General features: G+C 52.4%; 1 protein-coding gene across 2 annotated transcripts in view; it reads right to left on the bottom strand.

Moving 5' to 3' along the window:
* The window catches only part of ZFHX3 (zinc finger homeobox 3), a 370,752-nt gene that overhangs the window by 65,915 nt on the left and 291,260 nt on the right, over nucleotides 1-13,577 (bottom strand). The window contains exons 5-6 of one of the 2 annotated variants that reach the window (XM_014889524.2): nucleotides 9,765-12,496; nucleotides 7,365-7,861 (exon numbers count right to left, since the gene is read on the bottom strand). In XM_014889524.2, the coding sequence (XP_014745010.2) occupies nucleotides 7,365-7,861; nucleotides 9,765-12,450 (3,183 nt within the window). In that variant the 5' untranslated portion in view covers nucleotides 12,451-12,496. Of the gene's footprint in view, nucleotides 1-7,364; nucleotides 7,862-9,764; nucleotides 12,497-13,577 lie in introns of those variants that run through there. The other variant, XM_088172183.1, reaches the window with a different exon arrangement.

Here is a 13,577-nt window from a genome sequence, read left to right as displayed (position 1 = left end):
CAGAATCACAAAGAAACAGGCATTTAAAGTGACATCTGTTGGATTAATTAGCTGTGTAATTAGCCTCCCCTCTGTGGAGACAGGCTTTGTTACTGCTGCCTGAAACTTCCCCAGGTGATTCTCTTTGTATCCTTCCTTCCCTGAGCACAGGCAGGAGCAGAGTGGGCGAGATGGGGCTGTACTGCCCCAGTGAGGGGCAGGAGACAGCCCAGGGGCAATACCTGGGTCACAGAAGCCCAGCTGCTCCATCTGTGTGCTGGAACCCAAACGGGAACGTCCCTCAGCCCGAGCACATTCTGCAGGTCTGCTCAGAGATGAAAGACAGGGATACGAGTCAGGCATTTATATCCTCTTCAATTAAATCAGAACATCTCTGCCTCCTGCAACCAGCTCCCCACCTCCCGTGCGAGCCCAGAGCTGACACGGGGGGCACAGCAGCCACTGCACTGCCACCCGAGCCACAGCAACTCGGCAGGACAGGAAAATCCCGAGGTCATCCCCAGGACAAAGGGGGAACCCAGGATGCTGGGAACAGCTGCAGTGCACTGATGGGTCAGTGCAGGTGTCTCCCTGCTTTAAAGGGGAACTGGAGGGGTGCTGGGCTCCGTCCCTCAGCCCCGAGCTGCAGGCACCCAGCCTCGCCTCCCTGCCAAAGCTGCCTGGAGCCAACATCTCCCAGAGCTGCAGCCAGGCTTACCAGAGCCTGCCCAACCATAGCCCAAGGCTCAACTTGCAGAGAACCTGTTGCACAAGTACAACTTATTGCCTAATTTGACTTGCAGAACTTGGCTGCCACGTCACAGCACAGGAGCAGGATTTTTACGCCTGGCAAGAAGGGGAAAAAGCCCATTATGATATTAAGTTATGTATCATGCATACATTATTGATTGTAAGTTAATGAATTCCCTATGAGATGGCAAACACAGAACCTCCCATGCTGCTTCCACAGCAACTCTGGGGGTTTTGTTACAACATTTTCTTTAGGAACGGTTCAGTTAAACCCAGAGAAGGACGACACAGTGTCCTGCAGCCCAGCTCACTGGCACAGCCACACAGAAGCCAGCCCTCCGTGCCAGGTCACACAGAGCAGGTTGGGCAAAGCACCTCGTGGGCCCTTCCCGGCCCTCAAGCCAGAGATGGATGCTAATGAATGCCCATCCATTATTTAATGAGGTCGTCGCCGGCCAGCCTACAGCTGCAGAGCTGCTGCCCACGGCAGCAAAACCTGGCCCAGCCCAAGCAGCAGAGGAGCTGAGAGCACGCTGAGGAATCCACCTAGGCCAGGCAGCTGGACAGACTGCAGTGCCAGCTGAGCTCTGGGCTCCAGCCCAGGACAAGCTGCCACCCTTTGGGATAACAAAGGGCAGGACACGGGTGACACCAGCCAGCTGAAGGGACACTGGAGACACGCTCCTGCTGCTACAGAAGCCAGGAAAAACTCAGCTTATATAGATTACAGTAGGGCTTGACAAGGTGTTTTTCTGTTTGATTTTTTTTTCCCTTGTGTTTAGTTTGTTTAGCTGGGTTTTGTAGCCCATTCTCCCAAATATTTTGAATTCTAAACCCTGTTTGACCGAGGGCTTTCAGCTCCATGTTCTGGGGAGATCACGGCCCCTGCTGTGTGACCAGGGCTCCTGCTCCAGCTGCACTCTCACTCCTTTGTTATTTACGCTGCTTTTACAGGGTGGTTTCTTTACTAAGCTGCTGGCTGCACATGGCTCAGCACTTACTGGAAAACTTGAAAGAAAACCCTAAGTGACAGAGGCCCATAAATAAAACACAGAGCAAGCAATGCTGTGTGCTCTCAGCAGTTCTGACTCCAACCCTTTCAAAAAGCAGCGCAGAGAAAGGAAAAGTTCTGTGATCCCGCACTAACAGACAATTATTCAATACCTAAAGGAAGGTAAAAATGTCTTTTAATGCCAGGGTGACACCATGGAGAAATCTGTCACTCAGAGGAACGTGCAACCCCTTGGAGGAGGCGTCTCAAAGGGTTAAAGTGATATGGAGAGCTTTTTGTATCAAAATTCTTGTCAACCCCAACAGGACCAAAGGTGCTGGATGGTGAGGGTCCATCCTCCTCACACTGGCAGCTCCTAACTCCTTGCATTATGAGTTTATCCAAGACTAGAGGATGTAGATTTGAATAAAGGTTTTGGAGACCATCTTTAAAAACAACTTTGTAGGGAGATTTCAATAAGTATTTATTTCCCTTGTGAAGCTGCCACTGGAATTTGTCTTAAACCTTGTAGGAAATCAGCTCAAAGTCCCTCATATACTGTAATTTAAATGGGCTTCAGGCACAATTTGTGTTGCTCAAGAGTGTAATTCAGAGCTCTGATGCTGCATCTGTATTCCAAGAGATAAACTTGCAAAAATAAAGCCAAAACACACTGAAGGCAGACAGCGAGTAAATCAAAGGTTAACAAAGCTCTAAATCTCCTAACGAGCATGACAGATTTTCTGTGAGCAACTTTACCCCAAGAACCTTAAAAGGCAGAGATGGGAGGAAGTTTGTGATAAAAATCAAAACTCAAACACGTCTCCCTTTGCCCACGACATCAACTGGTTGTTTCAGAACTGAATGAGCCCAGCTCCAAAGGGAGCCCTTGGGCAAGTCCCTGGACTGGTCCCCAGAGCTCTCGTACACTGAATTCCTACAGGGAATATCTGTCAGCCAAGTTTGGGATGAGAAGACTCTCAGCTTGACCCTACTGCAGAATTATGGCAATTATGGCTAATTCACACCAATCCAAATGCAGCAGTATTTTATTACAACAGCAATTTCCAGAGCACTGAAATATTTGAAATTCCCAACTTCTCCTCCACGTGGATTCTTGTGTCAAGCCAACTCCACAGCCAATGGGCTTTACCCAAGTCATTGCAGCCATCTGCCATTCCTGCAACTGTCACAGCTTTTTATTGCTCCACTATTTTCACCTTACAGCTGATTTTTAAGTTTACTTTTAAATCCATTTTTTGATCACTTAGAAACACCCTGTATCCTTCCAATCCTTTTTCTCCACTGCAGAAAGTTAGTTTTTATTTTACCTTCTGTTTCTCATCCTGCACCTCCCTAGCCCTGCCCAGACCTCTCCCCCAGTTAGTTCATGAAGAATCTTATCAAAGGCCCATGGAATCCCTGTCCCTGCAGCCCAGCCCAGCCCTGCCTGGCTCCTTCAAACAACGGACAGTGCTGCAAGAACCTCTCTTCCAAAAGCCTGCTCTTCCCCTTCCCAATCCATATGCCCCCTAGGACTTTTCTATTACAGTTTCTATCCATTTGCTGGCTTCATGCTTTGCAGTTTCTGGCCCACAGCCCCTGTCCCCTGCTGTGGGGCTCCCCCAGAACCCTTCAGAGCACAGCCCTGCTAAGTCAGGGGCTTTTCCTTCACGTGAGACCACCCTTCAGGATTTATCCTCCATACAGAGGAACCCTTCAATTCTGCTCTTAAACACACGGGAAGAATTCTCTCCTCCTTCCCCTCCCTGTAACACAGCCTTTCCCTCTCTCCCTACCTCCACATGTAATACTTTCCTATTTGATCACACTGGACTTTCTGTGGACTTTGGCCAGGCTCCCCCTGCTCTGTTTTCTCTCTGTTTTTTTCTGTTACATTTAGCACAAGCACCTAAGGTGCTTTTTGGTAACTCCTCTGTGACCCACACACATCACACCCTTTGCTGCATCCAACAGTAGCACACCCATTTTCACATAATTTTAACTTCAAGTGAGAAGGTACACAGAAGGTACTCTTTTTGCCTGGTTCTGTTATGGAAGGACATTGAATTAGAATACATTATCATCACCATCATTCTGTGACTACATCTCATACAATATTCCATACATCCTCTGGGACTGAAACTTTTTGGGGATTTTCCAACAAGTTTCTTTGAGACTCCTGTGGGAGAGGCCTGATGGGACAACACTGCTCCATGGTGGAACTGAGGCTTTCTGCTGGGCTGTAGCTGCACATCCTCCTTCCCTCCTGTCCAGGTCAGCACAGACCCACAGCTCCATCACCACCAGCACCATGAGCACTGATATTAAAGAGTCGTTTTCCTGCACACTCCACATGAATAGCTAACAAAGAGCCTCTGTGCATGGCACCATGTAACCCAAACCCTCTCCTTCAGACTCCCTATTCCCTAAAAAAGTGAACTCAGCACTTGGAAACACTGAAAAGGAAGATCCTGAATGAGCTCATTGAAGGCACTTGCTGGCAGTCTGGCCAGCAGAGTGTTTCTTCAGTAGTTCTTTGTTTAAACTTCTTCTGAGCTGCACATTCTGAACTAGAGATTGTCAGGAAGTTGTAGGAAATGTCCAAACCTGGCTCTTTCTCAAGCAGATTAATTCCTTCTGGAAACTCCACCTGTGCAGTAGAGGCTGGGAACTTGTGCCCAGCCTCCTCCAGATGTGTGGAACTCTGCTGCTCTGCTCCATGCCCAAGCTCTGTGCTCACGAGGAGACAAGCCTGGCTGCTGCTCCAGGAGCTGTCCCTGCCCACAGCCACCCTGCCACCCACCCAGGACACACCACGTCCAGCCATGGCAGAAAGGGTCTTCAAACCCAGCATCCATCTCAAAAACACAATGCCATGCACTGACAGGGGTGCTGCTGCTTTCCAGGGAGTTCTCCAGGATATAAACCAACCCCCTCAGGCACAGGCACCACGTTCCCCCAGCAAGTGCCAGATAAACAACAGCATTTCCATTCCTGTCACAGAAATTCAGGGGGGCAGCAAGGAACTGGGAGCCCACAACAATGGCAAAAATTGGAAGAGTCTGTTAACCTTTTCTTCATTCTTCTCCCCTGGCAGGGAAGAGGCTGACAGAAGCTATTGCAATGTGCAGGATGAAGATGGCAGCAGAAGACTGGACCTTCTCCCCTGGCACTGGGAGTGCTGCAGGAGAAGACTGAAAGCTTCAGAAGACTGAAACCCGACTGCAGACTGACAGTGTCTCCAGATCACATTTTCTGGCAGCAAGTAACACTGACAGAAGTGGCACTTGGGCAATGCAAGCAGCCAATAACATGTGATTTAGGAAAAAAATGGCAAAAGCAGCAGAATAAGGAGGATTGTGTGTGATAAGCCCAGTGTGTGCTCTCACCCAGCAGCATCTGGAGAGGATTTTCTCCAGCAGGCAGGGAAGAACTCGATTACATCCAGTTAACTGTGCTCTAAACTGATTATGCATGTGCCAGGCTAATGGATTACATTAGCAAGAGGAAAAATAACATCCAATCAATCTCAATTTACTGCAGACCACACCAAGGCCTGAGAGAAGAGAAACCATTCTGTGAACTCCCCCCTGCATCCCTGCAGTTCTCAGCAGACATGGCATTACAGCTGCTCCAAGGGCTGGCAGCTGTGCTGGGCCTTGGCTGCTCCAGCCTCACCCACAGAGGCTCTTCCACACCATCGACCCCTGATTCCAGCTGTGCTGGGGCAGGACACTGAATCCAGCCAGCCAACCTCTACCAGCCATACTGCAAGGGCAATGCATGGAGCATTCCAAAGGAATCCATCACTCTGAGACGTGTTATCCTTCAGCTGGTGTTTCACTGCTCTTGTGTCAGAGGCAACAAGGGCTGCAGCAGCTCTGAGACTGCCCAGGCCTCTCACAAACCTGAAAACTGACAATTACTCTTTGCCTGCCCAAGGAAAACATCCTAGGAATCTTTATTACAAAAAGCTATGCCTGCTCCCTGACACTGGTGGGATTCTTTTTCCCCCCGTGAGAGAATTATAGTGCCCCAATTGTTTTTCCCCACTGCAACCCACTGTAGAAGAAAGGCCCGGATATAGAAAACTTTACACCTTTGCAATGTATACTTGAAACAACAGTATTATGCGTAAAAAATCATAACACAGCTTTCAAACAACTCTCCTGTACCCCAAAGTGACCTGCACAGAAGAGATTCTCCTCTCTCCTGCCCCCAGTTTCCAGGCTGTGTAACGCTCTCAGGTCTCCTGCACACCACAGAGCAGAGGTGTATGTGCAGACCTGCTCATTTCCAGAGCCAGACTCTGCTGGGTGAGGCTGGATCCCAGCTCCAGATGGAACAATCGCTGTCACAGCCATCCTGGCCTCAACCGTGAGCCCAGAGAAACACAGCCCTGCTCTGAGCAGCTCCCCACCAGCTCCAGGTAGGTCCAACAACCACAGCTCAAGGCAAACCTTATATGATGCTCCTGGTTTTCACCTTCCCCCCTGAATTTGCTGGAACTGTTAAATCCTTGGAAAAATTCCAGGAGTTTTAAAAAAATGTGTCTACACCGTGATGTGGGTGGGTACTATAGAGCTCCACGTCAAGGCTTAAATTCCCGTTACATAAAGAAAAGTTTTCCAAGAAATAATTAAAAAGTGCAAGGTACACTCTGTGTGTATATAAAGAAACCTCAGCACATTTGGGGGAAAGCAGGAAAAAAGGGATGAGGACAGAAAGAAAATAAAAGAACCTGTGAGGAACAGCAGACAATGAGCAGGAGAACACGTGTGAATGGAGGGGATGCGGCTGTGGAGATTTATGGCAATTCGTACCTGATTGTTCATACTAAAGCTATTATGGGATGATTAGAGAAAAAGGTGAAGCTTTAAGTCCAGTGAAAATCAATAGAAACGTCTGGAGCAATTCTGCTGCACGAGTGAAAGGACTATTTACTGTATCCGGAGCTCCTCTTGGGTTACAGCCCACAGGGTTCGGGCCAGCAAGGGGAGGGGGCTGGGGACCAGACGGATGAGACAGGAAAGAGAGATGGTTATAATGGTTATAAAGATAACAACACACAGCGAGGAGGGCTGGGGGGAAAGGTAAAGACAACAAGACGGGAGTGACAGCCCAAACAGCACCGTGATGGAAACAGCGCCTCCAACAATGCACACACAGCACGGCTCCTCTGCCAGCCTCCTCCCTCCCCAGCACCCAGCAGGGCTGTCCCTGCACAGAGCAGAGCAGCCCTGCAGCCACGGCCCCTCTGCCTGCCAGGGCAGGACCAGCACACCGACCACACCGAACGCCTTCGGGTGACACAGTGACAAACTCCCATGGGAGAGAGCCAACAAACCACAGCAAACCCCACCCTGCACAGCTTTTCCAACAGTGCTTGCTAATTTCTGTGCAGAGTACCACAGGTGCAGAGCTGTCAGACACACAAGCCCGCTCTAAAGCACTGTGGTGTGAAGATGTACTGGCCTGAAGCCTGGACAACCACAGCCGCCAGCAGAACACGGGCTGAAGAACTGCAGCATGCAGTGAGACCGGCTGCCAGTGGAGAGCTCTCAGCAGCTCACCAGCCACTGTGCTTCAACATAGATCTTCCTTGGAAAATGAAAGGAGACGAAGCAAAGCCAACCCTTACCTTATAGAGCTTGAGGCTGGCCTCGTGCCTCGAGTTCACGGTGTGAAGACGCAGCTTCTCCAGGCTGTTGGTGTAGTAATCACAGGCATTGCATTTCAGATGGACTGGGTTCCCAATGGCCACGCACTTGAGCCTCCACTCGTTGGCTTTGCCCCCCTCCTTGATGTGTGCCACCAGCTGGTATTTCTGCACGTGCTTGTCCGTCTTGCAGTGCAGCTGGAAGTTGGCCTTGAGCTGCGTGTTGTAGCGGCACAGCTTGCACTGGTACGAGTCGCCCATCACCGCCTTCCACTCGTCCTCGGGGAGGCTGCGCTCCACGTTCATGTGCAGGCCCAGCATGTCCAGATTATCTGTAGTGAACTTGTTGCACACAGCACACTGGAAGAGCTTCAGGGACGGGTCATTGGTTTGTGTGAAGCTTTCCCCCAGGTTCATGAGCTCCTCGGACACCAGCTGCCCACCGCCCAGCCGCATGTCCAGCGGGATCTCGCCACCCACTGCACAAAGGCAAGAGGGGAACAAGGGGTCAGAGAGGCTGAATTCTTGCCAGAAGATAAACTCAGAGCACAACATAAACTGCTCCAAGTGCTACCTGTGTACCCACAGAGAGACCACAAAACTGCTCGTGTCTCTTCACCCACTCCTCTGTGCTGCTGGTCTGCACCAGAGCTGGAGAAAATGTTATTGCAGCCAGCACAGAAAGCTGGGAACAGTCACTATAACCCCCTTGCTACCTTCCTGCTGAAGGGTCACCTGGTCCTCTGCCTGTCAAAGGCAGCAAGAAAAACCCTATAGACTTTGAGAGGATGAACAATTCCACAGCACCACACTGCAAGTTTCTGTGGACACTTCATTCTGGTTTTTCCTGCCTCCCTGGAGAAGCAAATGCTACCTCATGAAGTAGCTAAGCACAGTCCCTGCCACGTAAAACCAAGGTCAACAGTCACAAGGCCGGGTGATGGCCACATCACAGGGGGTCACCACACTACTATCACAAGTTGGCAGCTGTGCAGAGCATGGCATGGACAGTAACAACCTGAGAAGTGCCACTCCTGCACTGTTATAACTCATCTCTTGTCCAAGAGTTCAAAATGGTGAAGAATCTTCTAAAAACACTTTTGACAAGGTAAAGACAACAACTAAAGAGGGTGTGAGAGCATGTCAAGGAGAGCCAGGAGGAGCCTGTGTTTGTCAGGCTGACTCTTCAAACCAGAGCTCAACTCTGCTCACTCACAGCTACTGAGCACAACAGGCTCCTACTCACATCACAGCACCTGAGAGATGCAGACAGGGAAACACTGAATGAGCACAAACCAGGATCCCTGTGCCTCTTTGCTCTCCTTCTCTGTTTTTAAAACATTTAAACTCTTCCTACAGCTTTTTGGTATTTTACCTTGACTTGATGTCACAGCTCAGCTTAACAATCCTATGAAAGGAACCAGGTCAACAATTCCTCAGTTAATCAAAAAGACACGTTATTTCCTTAACTTTTCATTTCTTATGTTGCAACATATTTGTTGAGAAGCAAGTGCTCTTTAAGACACTCTCTCCTGAACTCATCATGCAGGAAAAACCCAAAAGAAGACTTTTCTGAATTATTAATATTCTGCTCGGTTTTGGACAAAGTGTATGAATAGGAAAGATCTGCTCCACTTCTCGCCAAGCTCACGGCGTGTGTGTCCGAGTCAAAAGGGCCAACCTGGTGTCAAGTGCTCATTAACACGGGCAGGGCCTCCCTCTGCAACCCTCAGTGTGAGATCTGCAACCACCAAGTGCTCCCAAACTGCTCTCCAGGCAGCTCATGGACATCCAAGGCCATGTCATTTACTCGAGGAGCTTCAGTTAAAACACTCCCAACTTATCACAACTGCCCAGTGCTTTGGTAAGGAGGGGCTCTGAGCTTCAGAAGCCTCCAGTCCCATCCGTCACTGGCAGCAGAGGAACACCATCCCTTCTACCCCTCTCAAACCTGCTTACCTTTCTTCTCAAGGCAACGCAGCATGGAACAAACCAACCCCAAACAAATACACCTGCCTTTGAGAGTGCCAGCAGGTGACTGCACCTTCTCCCAAAGCTATCCACCCAACTATTCCTCTCCTCACCAAACCCAGGAGAAGTTCTCAGCAAACACTGTAGTTAGGATGCTTTCCACAACGAGGAAGAACATTCAGCGCCACGGCATCCGTAACCCGTGTCTGCTGTTCCATTAACTCCCTAGGAAAACTCTTGGAAAATGGACTAGAGAAGCCACAAGGTGAGGAAAAAACTGCTCTGGGTGAACACAGGAGAGAAATCTGCACCGTGCAGCCTCCATCTTCGATCACCACACAAAGGCAGCTCGTGGGCCCACCATGAGCTGGCTCTCTCACACGAACACGGCGCAAACCCCTTCAGCCTCACCTAGAGAAGGAGCCATCGTTGCCATGGGGTTGGTGGGATCGAGCTGGAACCCCCCCATCATGAACTGTGCATCTGAGGAAGTGCTGTCCATCTTCAGGTTGGGAAGGTTCATGTTCTGTGCCAGGTAGTACTGGTAGAGCTCGGCCTCGGCGGGGGACGGCAGGCTGCCGAGGCCCAGGTGCCGGTTGTGTTGGATTTGGGACATGTTCTGCTGAAGCAGCATCATGTTGTGCATGTGCTTCTCACTGGTCATGTGAATCCGAAGGTTCCTGGCTACGTTGGTCTCGTAGTCGCACACCTCGCACCGCCACGTGGGTTTGGTTTTTGGTTTGGTGGGGGAGGGAGCCCCGCAGGTGCTGCCGATGTTGGCGGCGGCCGCTGCCGCAGCTGCAGCCGCCGCCGCCGCCCCCGCCGTGTGGCTGAAGACTTGCTCTCCCCCTCCGTTCTGCAGGTTCTGCATGTTGTTGAGATGCTTGTCGGACTGCATATGAATACTGAGGTTGCCTTTGGTAGTTGTGGAGTAGTTACAGACCTCGCAGCGGAAGGGCTTGTAACCACAGGTGTAGCTCTCGCCCCGCGCCAGCCGCGGGTGCGGCTGCCCGCTCTTGCAGTAGACGCAGGAGCCGCCCGGCTCAGGATGTTTCTCCTTCATGTGCGCCTCAAGCGTCTGCTGGTACTTGTAGTGCCAATTGCACTTGGGACACTTGAGTGTCTTACACGAGTTGCGAGAATGCATCATAGTCATGTGGCCACCCAGCGACCGCGAGGAGCCCAGGACCGTGTCGCACTTGGGGCACTCCACGCCGCTCCCCGAGGGGCACTCCCCACCCCCGAGTTCACAGAGGGGGCCAGCGTGCTGGTGATGGGAGATGTAGCTCCCGTCCTCGCCCTCTGCACTCTCATTTGGTTCTGGTGCTGTGGCATTGTCTTTATTGGCACTTTCATCGATGAAGTCCAGCCTCCTGCTGCCCTCGGCCACACTGGCTCCGCCGCCCTCATTGTTAAAGCTTAAGTGATTCCTCCTGTTTGCACCATCAAAGACAAAGGAAGAAGCAGAATTAGAACTAGTAGAAGCCGTGCCCCGTGACAGGGTCTGGAGCACGTTAGGCATTAAGGGAGAGTTAGAAATGCTTTGGTTTGAGAGAGCAAGGTCCTTTTTGCTGCTGCCACTGCCTGCCACAGCCCCAACGTCCTCCTGGGGCCGGTCCTCCAGTTCATCCTCCAACTCGTTTGGAAATAGTCCTTTGCAACCCTCATCATCCTCATCTTCTTCCTCTTCCTCCTCTTCCTCTTCCTCCTCCTCCTCTTCCACATCCTCCTCCTCCTCCTCTTCCACCTCCTCGGCTGGCTCCACCTTTTCCGAGAGGCTGTCCTGGTCGTCCCCCTCTTGCTTCTCCCCCCCTGCCACCCCAGGGTCCTTCCCCTCCGAGGATTTGGTGGGACTGGAAGCCAGCGGGCCCAGGGGGACTGAGGTAATGGGAGTCTTCAGAGCCGAGCTGGTCAGCCCACCCAGGTTGAGGAGTGCACTGGGGGCCAGGACACCCGCTGCCGGCGGCGGCTCAGCTCCACCGGCCGCCCCGGCCTGGAGGGCCTGCTCACCTTCCATGCAAATGCCACTGAATTTACCATAAAAACTGTGTCCAGGGCCTATGAGGTTAGCTGCGGAAACGAGAGGGTGCTGAAAGGTTTTGTTTTTTGGTTCCAGAAAGCTGACAAGGGGTTCCTTGTCTTTGCCTATCCCTTGGATGATAGCGGAGATGTTCTTATTGCTAAGAATTTTCCGCTCCTCCTCACTCAGAGTCATTCGGTGGTCGTGCACGGCATGGGTCACGAACGAGCGGACATACCCAAAGGAGAGCTTGCACAAGAAACACATCAGGATGGGCTTCCTCTTCCCATAGAGCACAAAGCCATCGAATTTGGACAGGTCCACATTGTTGGGAACATCTTTGGATACGCAGGAGCTTTTGGCAGAACCGTCGCTGTTCAGGTAATCCTTGTTGCTTTTGTGTCGCACATCGAAGACGCGGAAGCTGTGCAGGACGGGGCTGATGCCCGCCAGGGCTGAGGTATTCGGGAAGGTCTGGTCTGAGCCCTCAAACCACTTCCCGAAGGATGAGGCTATGTGGAAAGTGTTGATGATCTGTGGGTAGACGGGAGCGGCAGCGGAGGGCTCTCCCTGCTTGGGCAGAGAGTTGGGGAGCAGCGAGGGGAGCGCCCCGCTGCCGCCGGCAGCCCCGCTCTGCACCAGCTGGCTGAGGCTCTCCACGATGTAGGCCGAGCCGTCGGGCTGGTAGACGATCTCGCCGGCCAGGTTCTCCACGTCGCTCTCCTCGTCGCCGTCGTCGCTGCAGTCGCTGGCGCTGTCCCCCCGCGGCGGCGGGCCCGGGCGGGCGCCGGCACAGCGGTGCTCCATGTAGCTCTGCAGGCCGGCGAAGGAGGCCGCGCACTGCCCGCAGCTCAGCTCCTGGCCCGCGGGCTCGCCCGCCGCGCCGCTCTCGGCGCCGCGCTCGGCCAGCGGGACCCTCAGGCTGTCCAGGGGGCTGCAGCTCTCCGCCGCGGGCTGCTCCATGCTGCCGGCCGGCTCGGGGAGGTGCGCGCTGCTGACATCAGTCCATTGCTGGTGCTGGGGAATGCCGCACCCATTGTCCTTGCCGGGGATGACGGGCGAGTCACAGCCTTCCATGGCAGGGCTGGCACGGAGCGCTCATTGCACCCGCTACGGCTCCGACCTGCGCGGGGACAGAAGGAGAGAGGCGGTGAGTCAGGGCACTGGCTGCGGGGTCAACACCCCACACCGGGGGCCAGAGCGGGGCTGGTGTGCCAGGGATGGGCAGCCCAGCCTCGGGGAAGGTTCTGATGGGAACCACCAATGGAAACGTGCTGGCAGCAACAACACAAGAGGCAAACTGAAGGGGCCTGGAAGGTGGCAAAAACCTCCTTAGGTCTCCTAAAGGGAGCCAACAGGAAGATCGTAGGACCTGCACCATCATCCCCAAGGCCTTGGGTCTTCAGGGAACAAAACGTCTTGGGAAAACTCGTGACAGAAACGAGATACGACAACAAAACAGTTCTGTGGCTTTACAACTTGGTACAGCTCGTATTCTGTCTCCCCCTAAGGCAGATGCTGTTTTTTGGGTGTTACCCTTCTGCTAATGGCTTGGGAAGCACAGAGCCAGCACTAGCACACAGGCACCTCAACAGGAGACCAGAGCAACTCACAGCGAGTTTGGAGTAACAGTGCTCAGGATGCACAGGAGACGTAACTGCTCTGCTCTGGACAGAGTTTAAACAGAGAGATGTCAGGAGAGAAACCAAACAGGAAATTCCAGATCTGACAAGAGTGCATCCTGGGGACTGGAAAGCCGTCAGCCCACCATGCTCCAGGAACCTCCCAGAGATCCTGTGGGGTTCAGCCTCCGTGCAGGGATTGCTTCCTCTCAGCCCTGGAGACAAACGGAGGGTGCAGGTCCTGGGAGAGGACACCCTTCCCACTACTGCCATTCCACCAAATCAACCTGACTGGACGACTGCCAGGACTCCAACTCCTGGAGGATTCCCAGGACTGCCCATGGCCGACATCCAGGGCCCCTGTCATCGTGACCCTTTCTGCTGCACCTGGCCATAACTCCAATACTGCAATCCCAAAGGAGTCCTGCAATCCTAACAGAGCCCTCTTCAGCCCATACAGAAAGTGTGAAGAGAGCTGGAAACCTGCCAGAGAAGACACACCAGTTGCAAAGCCAGTGACGTGCCACAGCAGCACTGTGTGAACTACCTGAATTAGTTCAAGCAAAAGAAAATTGAGTGACA

Source organism: Sturnus vulgaris, chromosome 12 (genome assembly GCF_052056855.1).
Source record: "Sturnus vulgaris isolate bStuVul1 chromosome 12, bStuVul1.hap1, whole genome shotgun sequence".
NCBI lineage: Eukaryota > Metazoa > Chordata > Aves > Passeriformes > Sturnidae > Sturnus > Sturnus vulgaris.
The sequence above is the reverse complement of the archived record's forward strand: the minus strand, read 5'-3'. Positions and strand labels throughout refer to the sequence as shown.